The sequence below is a fragment of the Neophocaena asiaeorientalis genome, unplaced genomic scaffold (assembly GCF_003031525.2).
Source record: "Neophocaena asiaeorientalis asiaeorientalis breed wild unplaced genomic scaffold, Neophocaena_asiaeorientalis_V1.1 scaffold546, whole genome shotgun sequence".
Taxonomy (NCBI): domain Eukaryota; kingdom Metazoa; phylum Chordata; class Mammalia; order Artiodactyla; family Phocoenidae; genus Neophocaena; species Neophocaena asiaeorientalis.
In genome coordinates this window covers 975,224-995,554 of record NW_020175442.1, presented here as the reverse complement: position 1 = coordinate 995,554, position 20,331 = coordinate 975,224, and the positions used below count along the sequence as shown (strand labels likewise).

General features: G+C 36.3%; 1 protein-coding gene across 1 annotated transcript in view; it reads right to left on the bottom strand.

The window, feature by feature from the left end:
• Window positions 1-20,331, bottom strand: part of COL24A1 (collagen type XXIV alpha 1 chain) — a 377,122-nt gene that overhangs the window by 86,555 nt on the left and 270,236 nt on the right. Inside the window, exons 38-39 of the mRNA XM_024767884.1 lie at window positions 5,079-5,132; window positions 3,322-3,429 (exon numbers count right to left, since the gene is read on the bottom strand). Of these exons, the coding sequence (XP_024623652.1) occupies window positions 3,322-3,429; window positions 5,079-5,132 (162 nt within the window). The remainder of the gene's footprint in view (window positions 1-3,321; window positions 3,430-5,078; window positions 5,133-20,331) is intronic.

Below are 20,331 nucleotides of genomic sequence, written 5' to 3'. Positions count from 1 at the left end.
AGATATGGAAGCAACCTAAGTGCCCATCAATAGATGAATGGATAAAGAAGATATGATAAAAATATACTATGGCATATTACTCAGCCATAAAAAGAATGAAATCGTGATATTTGTGACAACATGGATGGACCTAGAGGTAATTATGCTAAGTGAAATAAATCAAACAAATACAGTGTGATATAACTTATATGTAGAATCTAAAAAACAAAACAAATGACAAACAGAAAACAAAAACAGAGTTATAGATACAGAGAACAAGTAGGTGGTTGCCAGAAGGCAGGGTGATGGCAGGAGGAAAGACATAGGTAAGGGAGACTATTTTCCAGTTGCAAGATAAATGAGTCACAGTTATGAAATGTACAGTGTGGAGAATACAGTCAATAAATATGTGATATTTTTGTATGTGCAATATTGTAACTAGACATAACTAGACTTATTGTGGTGACTGTTTTGAAATGTATAGAAATATTGAACACTATGTTGTGTAAAAGGAACTACTCTAGTGTTGTAAGTCAATTATACTTCAAAAAAAAACCCAACTCATAGAAAAAGAGATCAGATTTGTGGTTAACAGAGCTGGAGGGTAGGGGATGGAAAACGGGATGAAGACAGTCAAAAGGGACAAACTTCTAGTTCTAAGATAAATAAGTACTTAGGATATATGTACAACATGATAAACATAATTATCACTACTACATGTTATATACGAAACTTAAGAGAGTAAATCCCAAGAGTTCTCATCACAAAGAAAAATATGTATTTTTTCTATTTAATTTTATATCTGTATGAGATGATGGATATTCACTAAACGTATTGTGATAATCATTTCATGATGTATGTAAATCAAAGCATTATGCCGTACACTTAAACTTATACATGCTATATGTCAATTATATCTCAATAAAACTGGAAAAATATTTAAAAATCAATCACATTATATAATGTTTCTGAATGCATAAGCCAAAGATAGGAAAATATTAGTAATTAAAATAAAAGAAAGTAAGAATGACCTGGAATAGTAAGATGGCAGTAAGGAATGGAACACTTAAAATGAGCCTGAGGGCAAAGGAAACCATAACCAAGACCAAAAGACAACCCTCAGAATGGGAGAAAATATTTGCAAATGAAGCAACGGACAAAGGATTAATCTCCAAAATTTACAAGCAGCTCATGCAGCTCAAAAACAAAAAAAAAAAAAATGAGCCTGAGGGCAAAGGAAACCATAATCAAGACCAAAAGACAACCCTCAGAATGGGAGAAAATATTTGCAAATGAAGCAACGGACAAAGGATTAATCTCCAAAATTTACAAGCAGCTCATGCAGCTCAAAAACAAAAAAAAAAAAAATGAGCCTGAGGGCAAAGGAAACCATAATCAAGACCAAAAGACAACCCTCAGAATGGGAGAAAATATTTGCAAATGAAGCAACGGACAAAGGATTAATCTCCAAAATTTACAAGCAGCTCATGCAGCTCAAAAACAAAAAAAAAAAAAATGAGCCTGAGGGCAAAGGAAACCATAATCAAGACCAAAAGACAACCCTCAGAATGGGAGAAAATATTTGCAAATGAAGCAACGGACAAAGGATTAATCTCCAAAATTTACAAGCAGCTCATGCAGCTCAAAAACAAAAAAAAAAAAAATGAGCCTGAGGGCAAAGGAAACCATAATCAAGACCAAAAGACAACCCTCAGAATGGGAGAAAATATTTGCAAATGAAGCAACGGACAAAGGATTAATCTCCAAAATTTACAAGCAGCTCATGCAGCTCAAAAACAAAAAAAAAAAAAATGAGCCTGAGGGCAAAGGAAACCATAATCAAGACCAAAAGACAACCCTCAGAATGGGAGAAAATATTTGCAAATGAAGCAACGGACAAAGGATTAATCTCCAAAATTTACAAGCAGCTCATGCAGCTCAAAAACAAAAAAAAAAAAAATGAGCCTGAGGGCAAAGGAAACCATAATCAAGACCAAAAGACAACCCTCAGAATGGGAGAAAATATTTGCAAATGAAGCAACGGACAAAGGATTAATCTCCAAAATTTACAAGCAGCTCATGCAGCTCAAAAACAAAAAAAAAAAAAATGAGCCTGAGGGCAAAGGAAACCATAATCAAGACCAAAAGACAACCCTCAGAATGGGAGAAAATATTTGCAAATGAAGCAACGGACAAAGGATTAATCTCCAAAATTTACAAGCAGCTCATGCAGCTCAAAAACAAAAAAAAAAAAAATGAGCCTGAGGGCAAAGGAAACCATAATCAAGACCAAAAGACAACCCTCAGAATGGGAGAAAATATTTGCAAATGAAGCAACGGACAAAGGATTAATCTCCAAAATTTACAAGCAGCTCATGCAGCTCAAAAACAAAAAAAAAAAAAATGAGCCTGAGGGCAAAGGAAACCATAATCAAGACCAAAAGACAACCCTCAGAATGGGAGAAAATATTTGCAAATGAAGCAACGGACAAAGGATTAATCTCCAAAATTTACAAGCAGCTCATGCAGCTCAAAAACAAAAAAAAAAAAAAAAAAAAAAAAAAAAAAAAAAATGAGCCTGAGGGAAATGTTCCTCAGACAACAGATGGATTATGCAATGCTCTCCAGAAGGCCTTGGTGAAAAGTCACTTGTGACATTCAAATGGAGATAGTGAATACATTCGCATTTTGTAAATAAGTTTACGAAATAGTCAAAAGACTAAATTGGATAATCTCTTAAATATTTTGCAACTCTTCTGCTGTGATTTTCTGAACAGGTCCAAATATATTAGCAATATAATTTTGCTATTACAGGTTCAAAAGCATCATGCTACCTTGTTTCCAACATCATGTAAAATTCATACAAAAGATTAAAAATTAGTAGATGTTTTGGAGACTTATCACAGCTGGTTAGAAAAATAATCTCCAGATAAGCATGTGGAGTCCAAGCATATAAAGAAAACCCATTTTCAAGTAATTTTCAAAGCAATTTGTCAACCATGGCAGCATAATTTTATACAGATATTAAATCCTGATTTCAAGTACAAGGCATATATACTTTCCTACTTAGGAGTTATAATCTGATTTTTTAAAACCTTATTTCATATTTTATTTCCATTTTGAGATTCTTTTCCCCCTTTCCTCTTTCATGTCCAGAAACCACTAAGCCATTTAGGTACTGTGGAATGCTTACAATTCTCCACATCCCATGGAGGTAGATTATTTTCAATGGAACTATTGCTTTCTCTGTAAAATTAATCAAGGGACAGAGCCTTTAGGACATGGATACATTTCTTTTCCATCCACAGTGAACTCAGTTCTGGAGACAAATCAAATACTGACCACAGCACCTCTAGTTCCTCTGGCACCTTTAGGACCACTTTCCCCAATTTGTCCAGGAGCACCTCTGCTTCCAATTTCTCCTGTGGGCCCCATTTGTCCTTTATCACCCTGTGGATGCCATTAGTAAGAGAGAAAAGTAAGAAAAAAACAAACTTATACTCAGATTAATTAACTATATCATATACCTGAATGGCTCCAGAGGATATTCTGTAAGCAAAATTCTATAAATAGTAACTTTGCTTTAACTTAATAGTACTACAGACCACCACTGACAATAATAACATACCATCGCTACCTAGCTTACCTTAAAGATATAATTAAAAGTAATTTTGGAAAAAAGAATATTAAAAATTTTGGCCAAACAAGCAGGGAAGATATGGTGCTCATGTTGAGTTACAAATAAACCAACTTTATTATTTTGACATTTGTTATGCATTTATGTACGAATGCATGCATGCATGTATTTATTCCTGACATGAGAAAACACAGGTCCTATGAGAAACCTGTTTCTACAGAGAATTTCAATGCCCCAAAGATCTGTCTAATGCAAAAAGGCTCTAGTGTGCAGTTCTGTATACTCAGTATCATCACTTACTTGGTTGGAGTTTGTGTTTAAAAATCTGTAACGTTTTTGTATGATTTTACATCCTTCTGAAAACTAGTTACCTTCTGTTTTCCAACAGGCTAACTAATCATTCTCTAATACCAAAGTACAGCAGCTTTCAAACATTAAAATTCATTTTCTGCATGTTGGAACCAACCTGTTCTATAATTGATAATCAAGTAGATACAAAGAAAAATTAAACAGTGACCACAGTCAGGAAATTTTTGGTTATTCATAATAATTCACAGGCTCTCCCAAAGACACAGGCTGTTGTAAGGACCTGCACTGTCCTACTTGTAAAATCATTTAGACATAATATTATGTTTGATGAAAAGACACTTCAATATTGGGCTTATTTTCATGGGTAAGAATGGCAACTAAAATTTACCTCATTCACTTTTATCTTTTATTATCTTATACTGCCCCCAAATTAGGAAAAAGATGGACAAGGTGCATGTTCACAGAAATGACAGATCCGATTTTGGGAACTAGAATATGGTGTAATTTGTAGTTAATTATAGTAAACATATTCAAAACTGTTGTAGTACAACGTGAAAATCATTTTTATGTCTCACCAATACTTGAACAAATTATTGACTCTATCCAAGGATGAATTATTCATTATATTGTACTAAATTCTACAAAGGCATCACGTTTTCTTAGTAAGATATAAAGGAAGCAAATAAAACATATTGCTTTGTGTTTCTTAGTTAATGTATAGGAAAGATAAAATCAATCATTAACCTTTTCAATTTGGAAAAGTACAATTAAAACAAACCCAAAAACAATTCTAATATTTCTCTCCCCTAAATATTTTACTAATGTTGTTACTAAATAGCACAAATGGTCTATAGTATTTTTCTTTTCTCTCTTTTCCTGTCCATGGTCTACTAAGGTAAACAGGAGAAGAAAACGCAAAGATCTTTTCAGAAACTACAAAGTAGAAAATTTGACTTCAGATAATAAGTAATAAGGTAATAAGTACTCCTAAGTGGAATTAAATATTAATTTATACAAATGTGCCTTTTAAGCCAAATTTATCGTTCTTTATTGTTTTATCTCCAGTGCAAATAAAAACACCACAGTATGCTATGGAGCTCTGGGCACGTCAGAAGAAAGAAAACCAGCATAAAAAGACGTAAAAAAAAATTACCTTCTTCCCTGGACGACCTCTTTGTCCTGGCAGTCCCACTGTTCCTTCAGGTCCCTGAATATCGAGTATGAAAAAGGAAATACATTGTTAAAGATAGGACTAGAAAGAATGTTTAAATACTTATATCACATAATCACTGAATTGAACACTAAGTAAAAACAAGGGTTACTTCTTAACAATATTATGTTTGTATAATTATTTTAAAAGAGGTCATGATGATTTAGAAGCCCAGCTGTTACTAGTGAGTAAAGTTCACATAAACAAACTGGCCAAGATAGACCAAATTAAACTGTTCTTAACTACAGAGGGAAAACGACTTGGTTTTAGTACACCCATTGAATTAACGATAATGTAATTAAAGCTAACCCAAATGCATCCATTTCAGCAGTTCTATGAGCTAGTATGGGTTCAACATCTTGTTGAATGTATAATACTATAACATATATCTAACATACTGTCAAGGAGAATCTTAAAATCTCAATGAAGTGTAAGATTAAGCAAATATTATTTGATCTGTGGAAAAAAAAAGGAGAGAGGGGAAATACATGGAGAGAAAAGAGACAGTCATATCAAACTGTTTAAAACAATATTTTCACTTCAATCTGTATTTTATTTAAACAAAAGTAGACTAAAAGTTTTCAATAAACACTTTATTAAAGTAAGAAGTGGCTAAAATATTTTAAATGTCATGTGAATTTGCAGGTCAACAATGGTTAGGCTTAAATGAGATCCATAGTAAGCCAGACTGCAAGTTCTAAAATAGCTAACAATTAATCATAGCATTCCTTGCATTAGTTGGAAATGAAAATGGAAATTTCAAATTTGCGTCCCAAAGCTTGGCAAACTGCAAAAATGATGCAGACAAGAAATAAATTGTGGTTTACCACTGTGCTGCAGAGGCTCTTGATAAATATTTGTTGAACGAATAAACAGATACCTAAGGAAATGAGTCATGCCCTGTGCTCCTGAGCAAATGTTCTTCTAGCTTCAGAAAGTCCGCTGAATTTAGAGGCCAAAGTGGTTAAGTTCTACTGCTGTAGTTCTAGCTGCATCCAGAGGTTGAAATGATAGTTGCACTAACATGAGACTTCTTTGTGGTTAACGTGGACTTTTTAAGAGAGGCTGATTAACATTCATAGAGGTTAACGATATGAGCATTTAGGTCAGACAGCTGTACTTTCATGTTCTGGCTCTGTCACCTAACGGCTATATGACCATAAGTAGACTATTTGACTTCTAAAGTCCTCAGTTTCCTGTTATATAGCAGGGATATATTAATACTTCTTCAAAGGGTTACTAAGATTGAATGAGATAATGCATTCAAAGCTTAGAAAGGAGTAGACATACTGAAGAGCTCAATAAATGTCAGTTCTCACTAATTTCTGTTGTCTTTTTAAAGTGCATTATGTAATATTTAAATATATATATATATATATAGAAGATATTAAAAGGTATAATGAGCACCCATGTACCTACCACCCACTTTAAGGAACAGAAGCTACACACACAAACACACACATACATACAACTGAAGTCCCATATATACACTTATGTTACCAGACACATCACCTTCCCCCCTCACTCAGGTGCAACAATTGTCCTCAATTTGTTTATCATTCACATGCATTTCTTTATACTTTCACTCCATTTGTATATATTCCCACATATTATATGGTTATTTTGCATCTTTTCAAACTTTCAATAAGCTGTGTCACACTTTATATATTCTTTTGAAATTTTTTGAACACAACATTTTGTTTTTGAAATTATTCAGTGTCTCTACTTTACTTACACTTTGTTTTCACTCCTACAGGATTACATTTTGTTATCAAACCACAACTTATTCAACCATTTTCCTAGTGAAGAATTTTTGGTAGTTTTTTTGTTTTTTCTGTTACAGATAATGCTGCAATAAACACTCTTGTACATATCACTATGTGCCTACCTCAAGAGTTTTCTGGGCGAGGGTATATACCCTGGAGTTGAATTGCTGGCTTGTAGGATATATGCACCTTTCAGTACACAAGATTTTGCCAACTTGTTCTCCAGAGTGCTTTTGCCAATTTATATTCCCAATAATATATATTCCCAGTATATATATATATATATATATATTCCCAGTAATAGTTCCAATTACTCCAAATCTTCCATAATGCTTGGTACTATCAGACTTAAAATTTGTCTGTCTCAAGGGAGCAAAATGATGTATTATTTGGGATTTCAATTCACATGTCCCTGATTATTAAGGAGGAATGAATATCTATTCATACAGTAATTCAACATCTATATGTGAATCTCTAGTTCCCATCTTCTGTCCAGTATTCTACTGGGCTGTCCTTAATGTCCTGATACTTGTATTTCATTCATTCTGTATATCACAAATCTCTTTTCCCAGCCTGGAGCTTATTTTCTCACTTTGTCCACTATAATTTTTCACTAACACAAATTTGAAGTTTTAATGTAGTCAAATTCATCAATATTTTCTTCTTGTTTTATTTTTTTAGTGTTTAAGAGATCCTTACTGCTTCCCCTTCCTCCATGAGGTCATAAAATATTCTCCAATTTAAAATTTTGATTTTTATAATTAGGTCTTTAATCTAATTGGGATTTCATTCTTTTGTGTGTTTGTACTTTGATGTGAAGGAGAGATTTGTTTTTTTCCATTTGGATAACCAATTGTACCAGTACCATTTACTGAATATTTCATCCTTTCCTTATAAATCTGCAATGCATAATCAATTTATTAAACTTTAAGTTTCAAAATATACTTAGATCTGAGTCTACATTCTATTTCCATTGGTCTATTTGTCTATCTGTGAATGAATGACACTGACTAAATGACTAGTTCAATAATAAGTTACGATATAAGGTAGGGCAAGTTCTCCCTTTCAAATACTACTCCCCACCAACATCAACAGCCTGTTCTTGAAAACTGTCTTGATATTGGACCTTTGATCTTCCACACACATTTTAAAACCACTTTTCATCAATCCAGTTATATAAAAAAATCCTGTAGAGATTGTGACTGAAACTGTACTGAATATATAAGGAGGGTTAAATGTTTTTGGTATTGAGTTTTCCTATCCATGAAATATCTCTCCATTTATTTAGATCTTTGTTAATAAACTACTACACACTTTTTTTTCAATAAAATTTTGCAAATCTTTTGTTAGATTTATTCCTAGGTACTTAATTTTTGCTGATTGTATTAGATTTTATTTTTAAATGTATTTTTTAAAGTTTTCTGTTTCTTGCTGGTAGAAAAGAATGGAAGCTTTTTTTAGTATATTAATTTTATATATAGCATCTTGCTAAACTCTCATGAATTCTAATAATCTGTCTGTAGATTACTTCTCTCATTTTACTGTACTGGCTGGGACTCTGAGTAAATGGGGAATAGAAATGGTAAATAATAGTGACCTTTGCTCATTTCTTTTAAGTTTCACCATTAAGTATCATAGTCAACGTATGGAAGTTAAATTTTACTAAATGCTTTTTTTTTTTTTTTTTTCGGTACCTGGGCCTCTCACTGTTGTGGCCTCTCCCGTTGTGGACCACAGGCTCTGGACGCTCAAGCTCAGCGGCCATGGCTCATGGGCCCAGCTGCTCCGCGGCATGTGGGATCTTCCTGGACTGGGGCACGAACCCGTGTCCCCTGCATTGGCAGGCGGACTCTCAACCACTGCGCCACCAGGGAAGCCCACTAAATTCTCTTTGTTTCATCTATTGAGATGATAGTTTTTCTTCAATTTGTAAATATGCAACTTAATTTTATAATTAAAAAAATATGTTAGACCTTTGTTGCAATACTAACAGGGAATTCATAAATCCCTTTATCCTGTCAGTACTCCAAAATGGTACTGAATTCAAATACTCAGGTATCAGCTGAAAACCATGGCATGGCAATGCTACCTGCCAACCAACAATTTAGTTTAGGCATCACTGTAAGTTATATATTTAAATATCATATATTTAATATTTAAACATTATATATTTAAATATTAAGAAAAATTTGTGGATAATGCAAAAATAACAGCTCTGACATAAGTGACAAGCATAAGTAAGTTTCACAAATGTGTATAATTGAGACATTTGTTATTATTCTGAAAGATGACTTACACATTCATCTCTATCTTCAAACCTCCATTCCCTCCTCATTTTCAAGTTAATAACCTTGCTTCATATCTGAGAGATAGTAGCAATTAAACAAGAGCCATCTCCTCTTCCCAACACCCAACTTTCCAATACACCTACTTATGCACCCACATATTCTGCTTCTTTTCTCTTACAAAAGAAGTCTCTGTTTCCTGCCTGAGGCCAGCTCCTCACTTACACGTATAAGAAGCCTATGTCCTCTCACCTATTCAAGGCTCTCTCTTCTGAAAACATCCCCCTTTCACTTGCACTATCAATTTTTCTCTCTTGACTGGATCATTTCCAATAGTATTCAAATATGCTAAATATTACTCATTAAAAAAAATCCTTCCTTGATCTCATGTTCTTCCCTTCCTTCCTACCTTCCTTTTGTCTTTTCCATTCTCTCATTCGATTTCTCATGTACTTTTCTAGCAACATTTTCTGCTCCCCCTTCACAGAAAAACTTTTGAAAGACTTGTTTATGCTCATTGTCACTATTTCCTTACTCTCATTCTCTCTTCATTTGGGCTTTTGTTCTTACCACACCTCTGAAATTGCTCTTTTTCAGGTCACCAACTGACTTCCATATAGCCATCTCCAATGGCTGGTTATCCAACTCATTTTATCAGAAACTTCTTTTTCATTCTTGAAACTTTTTTAAACCTTTGTTTTTATGGCAGCACACTTCCCCGATTTTCCACTTACTTATATCTCCTTATATGCTGGCTCCTTCTCTGCCCAGCCATTTAATGTTGGAGTGCCCTCTTCTCTTTTTAGGTGATCTCATCCCGTCCCTGTGGCTTTAAAGACCATCTACATTCTTATGTTTCCTAAAATTATATCACCTGTCCTGACTGCACCACTGACTTTCTGATCTACCTTCAACATCTCTTCTTGAATTTCTAATGGGCATCTTAAACTTTGTGTGTCCCAAACTGAACTCTTGGAATTCCCTCCTTGAACCCCTAAACTGCTTCTCAGTTTTCGCCATCTCCTTTGTTAATAGGGCAATATTTTGAAAATTATTTAAAAACTTTTCTATTTTGCCTTTTTGATTACATGGACTTCATCCTATTTAGCCCAAGGGATTCATATGTACAGGGGTTGAATATATTAAGAGATGATATTTCTATTTTCTTTGTTTCTGACTTTAACATTTCACAAGCTGAGCCTGGGGCACCCAGCACACAAGGCTGTCTTAAACTGTAGAGAAGACACACTTTCCATTTATCACAGTAGAACTCTAAGGCTTTTACTAGATGGTAGAAGGATGAGGATATGACATAGGGGAAGTAAAGAGAAAGCTTAAGACTTTTTCTTTGCCCCCAGGAGAATCTGGGAAGGCAAAGAGGGAGACAGAGAGACACTGGTGTTCAGATTTCCCTCATTCTGAGTTTTGGCAGAAAGAGACCCTTGTTCCCTACTACTCATTCAGGATTCAGAAAAGGTACCTTTTCTCTAGCTATCACATGGTTTATGGCTATATCAATTTGGTTGCTCAGCAAAGTCAAAATGAGGAAGACCATATTGTTATATTTTCCTGAGCTACTCCTTGATTCCTATATGATGTAGAAGGGAACTAAGAAACACCTGGGGAGCTTGCATGTGTGTATTGGTGGCCATTACTCTAGGAAGATTTGGCTCTGTAGTAAGGGCTGAAGAGCAGACTGCTTGGGCTAGAGCTGAATGAAAATCACAGACAGACCTCAGAGGGATCTAATGATTAGTAGAGGCTGACAGGCTATTTAAGCAAGGGAACACCCCCCAAAAAGAAATGAAAATTACCAGCTTAGAGACATCATCATCAAAGGCCACGAGGGTGGGCAGTAAGCAAACTGACAAAGGACATTATCACGTCCCAATCAGTATGAATAATACCTGCCTCTAGATCTAAGGCCTTCTCATCTTTGTCACCACAGCAAACACAGACTCAATATTAGAAAGGAGTAAAAGAGGGAGGTGGAAGATGGGTACATCTGAGAGACTAAGCATCATAAGAGTCTGAGCACTACCTAAAGAGACGACTAAATTACAGGAACAGATTAAGCTTTCAACTGAATTGGATATAAAAATTTTCTCTCTGTCTCCCCCAATTCCCCAACCACTCCTCACTAATCAGTAAGTTAGGGCTTGTGAGGAAAACCATATGAACCTGAAATAAAGAAATTACATATTTGCAAATGTGTAAGTACCAACTTGTAACCCTATTACACACTTAATGGTATGATCAACCACTCCGTTGCTCTGCCTAAAAACCAGGATTTATTCTTTATTATATTGTCCCTCTTTCTCAACATCTAAACCATGAGCAAGTCCAGTCAACTCTATCTCCAAGATGTCTTGAATCTGATCATTATTTACTCTCTCTATTGCTCCCCTGCGTTCCAGACCACCCTATCATTTTTTCATCTACACGACTGCCACAGACTTCTAAGTGGTTTGGTCCACTTTTACCCTTACATTCCATTTCTTCGAAATAACACAAATGATCACCAACAATGTTAATCAAGCATCTCTCCCTGTGTAAAACCTTCCATATGGCTGTCCATTGCAAGTAGAGTAATCTTCAAACCTCTTATCGTGGTCTATAATCCCCTACATGATCTGCCTCCCTCCTATTTCTCTGACATTGTGTTTCCCAGTTATTTACTATACTCTAGCTACTTGACCACCACCACCCCCTTTTTATAAACAGAGCATTTAATAAATGCCCTTTCTACCTTGCAGCATTTGCATTAGGTGTTTCCTCTGGCTAGAAAGCTTTTTTTCAGATATTCACATGACTGGCTTCTTATCCTTAGGCATCTGGCTCAATGTAACCTCATGTAATCCTTCTGTGGCCATCCCAATTAAAGTAGTCCCTTTATCAGGACATTCTCTATCCCATTACTATGTTTTATTTTCTTCATAGCACTTATCACTATCAGAAATTATTACTCTTGTTCACACTACCTTTCCACACTACATGTTGCATGACAGCAGAGACCTTGTCTGTTTAGTTCATTGTTGTAACATTAGTGCCCAGAACTGTGTCCAGCATATAATTGATGCTTAATAAATATTTAATAAATGAATGATAGAATGCATGCCCAAAGTAGAAAATATTTAGCCTTAATCAGACAGTAGCTAGTCTGCTAGGTATTTATTTGTAAATAAACAACACCTTAAAGAACATTTACTATCTGTTGGAAGTAAAACCAAAGTTCGTGAATAAAAGGCAAAGGGTAGTGGCAGATTTTTATACTACCTTTTAGCTTCTAGGAAATAGAACATATGGATCTACTAGGAACCTTTTGCACAGTAAACTTTCATACATATTTGAAGAGCTCATTATATGTGAGAAAAGGGGTTACCTGTGCTCTAAGCTGCATTTTCTTCTGTCATTATAATAGGAAAGATCTCCCCTGGTTCTTCTGTTCACTTTTTTCCTCTTTAAAGATAGTTTGTTTTTCTTTTGGGGAGTGGTGGTGGTAAACCTCCATTGATATTAGGCTGGTTTATTTTCATGCTTGTTCTGAAATGTGTAAGTAATATTTTGCTCCAAAATGTTGGGTTTTAAAAGTTTAACAAGACGCACTGCAACCCATTTGTATAATCAGAGGCTTGCAGAAGAGACTGGAAAAGAAAGCAGCAGTTTCTACAATGTGCATGTTTTAATAGATTTCTTCAATGATTAAAGAAGTAAGAATGCTTTTAAATAAATGTCATGTTGACAGATAATAGTTGGCTTGATGTTCAGCCTACTTATAACACAGAGGAAGCATTTGGGATTCCCTACTGATTATTTTAAACTTTGTTGAGAGTAGCTGTATTGTCTCAGAAGTAACACATCACATATATTTTTTAAACAATTTTATTGAGATATAATTCACATACCATATTATAAATCCATTTAAAGTGTACAGGTTATGGTTTTTAGTATATTCACATTGTTGTGCAACCATCACCACAATCAATTTTAGAATCAACTTCCATCATCCCAAAAAGAAACCCTGTACCCACTAGCAGTCACTACCAGTTTCCTCCCAACGTCCCCAGCCCTAGGCAACCACTAATTCACTACCTGTCTCTAGAGATTTGCCTGTTTGGGACATTTCATATAATATGTGGTCTCTCATGACTGGCTGCTAGGCATAATGTTTTCAAGGTTCATCAATGTTGTGGCATGGATCAGTATATTACTTCTTTTTTTTCCAAATAATATTCCATTGTGTGAACATACTACATTAACTAATAGACATTTGTTAATTGATGACCATTTGTGTTGTTTCTACTTTTTGGCTATCATAAATAATGCTGCTATGAACATTCATGTAAATGTTTTTGTTTGAATCCTGTTTTCAATTCTCTTGGGTATATACCAAGAATTGATGGGTCAAATGGTAACTCTGTTTTTAACATTTTGAGAGACTGCCAAACTGATTTACAAAGTGGCTGCACAATTTTACACCCCACCAATGATGTATAAGGATTCCAATTTCTTTACATTCTCATCAACACTTGTTATTTTCTGTTTTCTTTTCCTTATTATAACCACCCTAGTGGATGTGAAGCAGTATCTCATTGTAGCTTTATTTGCATTTTCCTAACAGCTAATGATGTTGAGCATCTTTTCATGTGCTTATTTGCCAACTGTATATTTTCTTTGGAGAAATATCTGTTTAAAGACTGCTCATTTTTCAATTGGGTTGTCTTTTTATTATTGAGTTGTAAGAGTTCTTTATATATTTTGGATACCAGTACCTTATCATATACAATTTGCAAATAATATTTCCTCCCATTCTATGGGAGTCTTTTCACTTTCTTGATGGTGCTCTTTGATGCATAAAACTTTTAATTTTAATGGAGTACAATTTATCTATTTTTCCTTTTGTTACTTGTAATTCTGGTGTTATCTAAGAAGGCTTTGCATAACCCAGGGTCATGAAGGTTTACTCCTATGGTGTCTTCCAAGACATTTATAGTTTTAGCTCTTACATTTAGTTCTATGACACAGTTTGAGTTAATTTCTGAGTATAATATAAGGGAGGATCCAACTTAATTATTTTGTGTGCGGATATCCAGTAGTTCGAGCATCATTTGTTGAAAAGACCATTCTTTCCCTCATTTAATTGTCTTGGTACATCACATGCTTTGGTAATTCAAATTTATTTTATCTATTTCTTTTTCTTGGAATTTATTTTATCCCTTGCGATAGCCAATAACACTAGACATTGTTAAACAAAGTCTGGAAGTTATAGAGAGTGCTCCCATCAGAGACAATGTTTTTCTTCTGCTTGAAACCTTTCAGTGGCTTCTTACTACACTTTAAATAAAACCCAAATTTTTACCATGGTTTAAAAGGTCCTTCATGATCTGCTTTCTACCTATTTCCTCAAGCTCATCCAAACAACTTTTCACTATTCACTATGCTATAATAGCTTCCTTTAACTTTTCCAAAAATACCTAGATCATTCTCACCTCCACATCTTGGCCCTTGCTATTCTATCTACCCTGAAGGATGTCCCAAAGTTCTCTGCATGACTGGCTCCTTTTCACTCCTCAGGTCTCAATTCAATCCTCCCCTATCTAGAGAAGACGTTCCTCACTGCCCTGGTGTAAATAGTTTCTCTATCCATACTAGCTTCCCCCTTCCCTTAACCAGTTGTTCTTTATCATCAGCCTGTTTATTTTCATCATTGCATTTATCACAACCTTCAATGATCTTGTCTGATGTCAGTTTTCTCCATGATATTATCAAATCTGAGATCAGGAACCTTGCTCCTCTCATTCCCCGTGGTGTCCCTAAGGCTTAGCAGAGTTCTTGGCAGAGTTCTCTCATTGAAAGAACTCATAAACTTCACTGAATTAGTGAATGGACAAATACATTTTAGAGAGTCACAGTTTGTAAGGCGAACATAAATTTAGAAACATCCAAGCTAATGCTTTTTTAAGGCTAAGCTTTCTGTCTCAAAAAAGCCTTTATAGAAGCTACTATGTTAAATAGACATGCAAGGATCTTTTCTGATTCAAGCAGGAAAAGAAGGAGCAAAGTCCTATCAGTTCAGCATCTTCCCTGGCACAGTCTTCTTGGGGTGTTCTGCATAGTTCCAACCCCTTTATTATGTGTAATGTGTAAACCAAGAAACCAAAGAATGACTCACCCAACAATGTACAGCTCTTTAGTGAAAGAGCAGGGGTTTCAACAATTCTTGCACAGTGGTCAGTGCAGGGTTCTTTCTATTATGTGCTGCTTTGCAACACAACAGTTCAGAACAAACAAGTCTAACACCAGAGTCATATGAATCATTCAGAAGATAAGGGTTTAGATAATCCTTTACTCCTTAACACCACTGACCTCAAATTTCCAAAGTGATTATTTTTCAGGGCTACCAAGGAAACTGTCTTAGAAAGAAGAGTCAGGTATACTTCATTCTTTTCTAGCTGCTGATATTCATTCCTCTCATCTTTCTGACTTCATTTTTAAGAGTCTATCAGAAAAGCCTCTTAGAAAAGCGTGCATTATTTTATTTTAGCTTCTCTTAAGATATTCACCTCAACCTAATATCATACCACCCTAGACAGATGGGAAAATTAACACTTCAATAAATCCAATCAAGTTTTGTTGTAAAGGAATAAAACGAGATAATTTCATTTATATATACTCAGTTTTGGAGTGCACAGCTTCACCTCTGTTTAGATCTTAGATACCAGAATAATAGACTTTTTAAGAAATGAATGAAGGACCATAAGTCAGGCAGATGTTTCTTCTGAGAAACTTCCAAACTATTTTCCTCATATAGAGTTATGCATTTAGACAACTGAATATTTTAGAACAGAACTCAAGCATAAAATACAAAATATTTTCCTTTGTTCAAAGAGTCTACATCTTGGGTTTGGGAATTTGTTACTAACGTTTCTCTTGCCTTATTTTTCAAACCAGATATCATTTTCCAATCTTTTAGAAAGAAGAACATCTCTTTCTTATTTTTTAAAGAATTTTTAAGGTAGCATCTTTGTGACATTGCCTAAGGAAGAATTTTTCTGAAGTGCAAAAATAAATCCAACATCAGGCCGTCTGATTAAGCAATAGTTCCTTGGATCAGAAAATTCTTTTGAAAAAATATGCTGTGGTATTTTTATTAAGTTTATGAGCTAAAAGGCATTTAAAATTCCAAGGAAACAACAAAAAGAATAAAAAAGAAACACACATGTGTTGTTACTAAAAAAGGCACCAAAGATGTGTACAAGAGGATTATTCCTGGAAAAATTATGAAGCAGATGAAATCTGTGTTTATCATTTTTCCATGTTTTGTTTTGATCCCCTTTTTCATCTCTGCTCTGCCCATCACCATTTGTCATACTGTGTCATCCCTCTCTGGGATTTCTGCCTGTGTTGTCCTATGGCATGGTTAGGCCTTTCTTTTTTTTAAGTTCTGTGTCTCCCCCACCTCCCCCCATCAACTTTAGCATTCTCTTAGGAACTAAGCTAGTTGACTGAAAAATAAGTCCATATTAAAACATTAATAACTGTTAATAACTTTCTTATATAAAAACAAATTTGATAAAAATTCTCAGGAAGATAACTGCACTTTCTTGGCACTTGATACTTGGCTTCTCTGTGGGTCTAGCCCTGATGAGTCCTCTAAATTAATGAAAACTACCATGAACCTTAGAAAGGCAAAAGATATGCCCAAATCTCTAGAAGTATGGCTTAGAACCTGAGGGTGAGGCTGACGCATGTCCTTGAACCACAGAGACTGAGAAGAACATTAGAAGGGTAAAAGGAGAGGTTTCATTTGGATTGCACTGTATTTCCCCCAGGCACAGTACCACACAGAGTGATCCCCTTGGCCTATAGTTTCTCTGTGGGAAAAGGAGAACCCAAAGTGGATATTCAGCTCCCCTACTGTTGCAGGATGCTTCCAGGGTTGCCCAGTCAGGTCTTCATGAGGATCATTTGGGGAACCTGGGGGCTTGACCACTGGGGATCAGATAGAGATGGGGAAAGGGGGCATGGCTTATAGCAATCAGCACTCGAATGTTGGTGGACTGCATTCCTGCTTGTAGCAGCACCTGAGCAGAGATCCTAGCCAGGGATCTGTAGACCTTAGCTGGTGGCTCTTCTGGCCAGGGAGCTTGGTTGGTAGTTCTGCATGATTTGTGTCCCCCCAAAAGTGGTCATACATGCTCTTGAGCCTGTCATGTGGCCCTGCCTGGGCAAGGGAGTAAATCTGCAGCCCTGCTCAACAGCTAAGCATAGACTCCCATCCTGCTCGACCAGAAAGACTGGCCAGAGAACTTAGGCGGCTGTGGGGTCCATACTACAGCCTTGCTCAGGCAGAGAGCCAAGCCAGCAGCCCTGTCCAACTGTTGAGCATAGCCTCTGGCCTGTCATGACCAGGGAACCTGAACAGTGACCCTGTGCAGGCTTGGAGCCCAGTCTAAGGTACTTCCCAGTTATGGGGCCCAGCTAACAGCCCTATCTAGAAGCAGAGTTTCACCTATGGCCTTGTCCAATTACTAAACACAGCCTGTAACCTTGCCCAGGCAAGGTAACCCCATGGAGCATTATCTGTGAGATGCAGCTGGAGGCCCCACTTGACCAGACAGCCTGGCAAGTGACCTCATCCAACAAAGGAGCACATCCAGTACCCAAACTGATCACAAAGCATAGTCTGCAACTCTGCCCAAACTTGGGGCACAGCCTGTAACTCCATTCAACAGTGAAACCATGTCAGTGGCCCCACCAGAACATGGAGTCCTGCCAGGGCCACATCCGGTTAGAGAGTACAACGTGAGGCCTTGCCCAACCGCAGAATCCAACAAGTGCTACTGTCCTTCCAGGGAACACAGCCTGAGACCATATCCTACCAGAGGTAACTACAGAACCCAGCTAATGGCCCCATCTGACTGTGAAGTCCAGCCAGCACCCCTACCCAACGAGGATGCCTAGTTAGTGGTCCCACTACAATGTGGAGCCTAGCCAGCTGGCCAACCCAACTGCAGAGACCAGCCAGTGGCAACTCTCCCCTTGCCTCAGAACATGGGTAGGAACCTCACCAAACTGGAGACCTCAATAGCAAGCTGTGTATGTCCACAAATGCTACAAGCTGATCCGTCCAGTTCCCCCTAAGCAAAGTCAACTAGTGAAGGCCTTTCCCTGCCAAAACAAACCTGTAAAGTCTGGAAGAGGAGACCACTTATTCAAATGTGTAAATACCAATGCAAAGATACTATGAGCATAAAGAATCAGGTAAACATGACAAGACCAAAAGAAACTAATAAAGCTTCAATAACTGACACTAAAGAAATGGAAATCTATGAACTACCTAACAAAGAATTCAGAATAATCCTCTTAAAGAAGTTCAGTGAACTTCAAGAACACACAGATAACTAAATGAAATTAGAAAAACAATGCATGAACAAAACGAGAAGTTCAACAAAGAAATAGAAACCACGTGAATAAATAAAACAAAAATCCTAGAGATAAAGATTGAACTGAAGAACTCAACAGAGTTTCAAAAGCAGACTTGACCAAGCAGAAGAATCAGTGAACTCAAAGATAAGTCATTTGAAATTATCCCAAGGAACAAAAAGAAAAAAGGATGAAAAAGAATGAAGAAAAGACTATGATACTTAAGGGACTGTGTGAAATAAAACAATATTGTGTGAATACTGGGAGAATAAAAAGAGAAAAGAGCAGAAAGACTACTTAAAGATATAATGGCTGAAAATGTCCTAAACTTGGGGAAAGAAATAGACGTCCAGATTTTTGAGGCTCAAAAATCCCAAACAGGTTAAACCCAAAAAAGGTCACTTTGAGACACATTATAGTCAGCCTTCAGTATCTGCGGGTTCCACAACTGCAGAGTCAAACAACTGTGGATCAAAAATGTTACCAAAAAAATTCCAGAAAGTTCCAAAACAAAACATGAACTTGCCATGAACTGACACTGGTTTACACAGCATTTATACTGTATTTAAAACTATTTACATTGCATTTATATTATATTAAGATTGTAAGTAATCTAGAGGTGATTTAAAGTATATGAGAGAATGTATGTAGGTTATATGCAAATACTATGCCATTTTATGTAAGGGACTTAAGCATGTGCAGATTTTGGTACCTGTGGGGGTCCTGCAACCAATCCCCTATGGATACTGAGGGATGACAGTAACTATATTGTCAAAACAAAGAGATAATTTAAAAAGTAGTAAGAGAAATGTGACTCATTACATAACGGAGCCTAAATAATACTATAAGTAGGTTTCTCAGCAGAAATTTTGCAGACCAGGAGAGAATGGACTAACATCTTCAAAATATGGAAAGGAAAAAAAAGAACCTGTTAACCAAGAACACTATACCCAAAAAAGCTGTCCTTCAGGAATAAAGGCATGATAAACACTTTTCCAAACAAACAAAAGCTGAAGGGTTTATCACCACTAAATCTGCCTTACAAAAAATGCTAAAGGGCATTTTTGAAGCTGAAATATAACAATATAACATTGTAAAAACATATAAATGTGTGAAACTCCCCACTAAAGGTAGATATATATTCAAAGCCAGATTCTCTAATATTGTAATGGTGGTACATAAATCACTTACAATTCTAGTTAAAAGGTTAAAAAACAAGTTTATTAAAAATAACCATAATGGGATTGGTTCAAGATGGTGGAGTAGAAGGACGTGTTCTCACTCCCTCTTGTGAGAACACCGGAATCACAACCAACTGCTGAACAGTCATCGACAGGAAGACACTGGAACTCAGCAAAAACGATACCCCACATCCAAAGACAAAGGAGAAGCCACAATGAGATGGTAGGAGGGGCGCAATCACAATAAAATCAAATACCATAACTTCTGTGCGGGTGACTCACAAACTGGAGAACACTTATACCACAGAAGTCCACCCACTGGAGTGAAGGTTCTGAGCCCCACATCAGGCGTCCGAACCTGGGGGTCCGGCAACGGGAGTCGGAATTCCTAGAAAATCAGATTTGAAGGCTAGTGGGATTTGATTGCAGGACTTAGACAGGACTGGGGGAAACAGACTCCACTCTTGGAGGGCACAAAGTAGTGTGCACATCGGGACCCAGGGGAAGGAGTAGTGACCCCCCAACAGAAACTGAACCA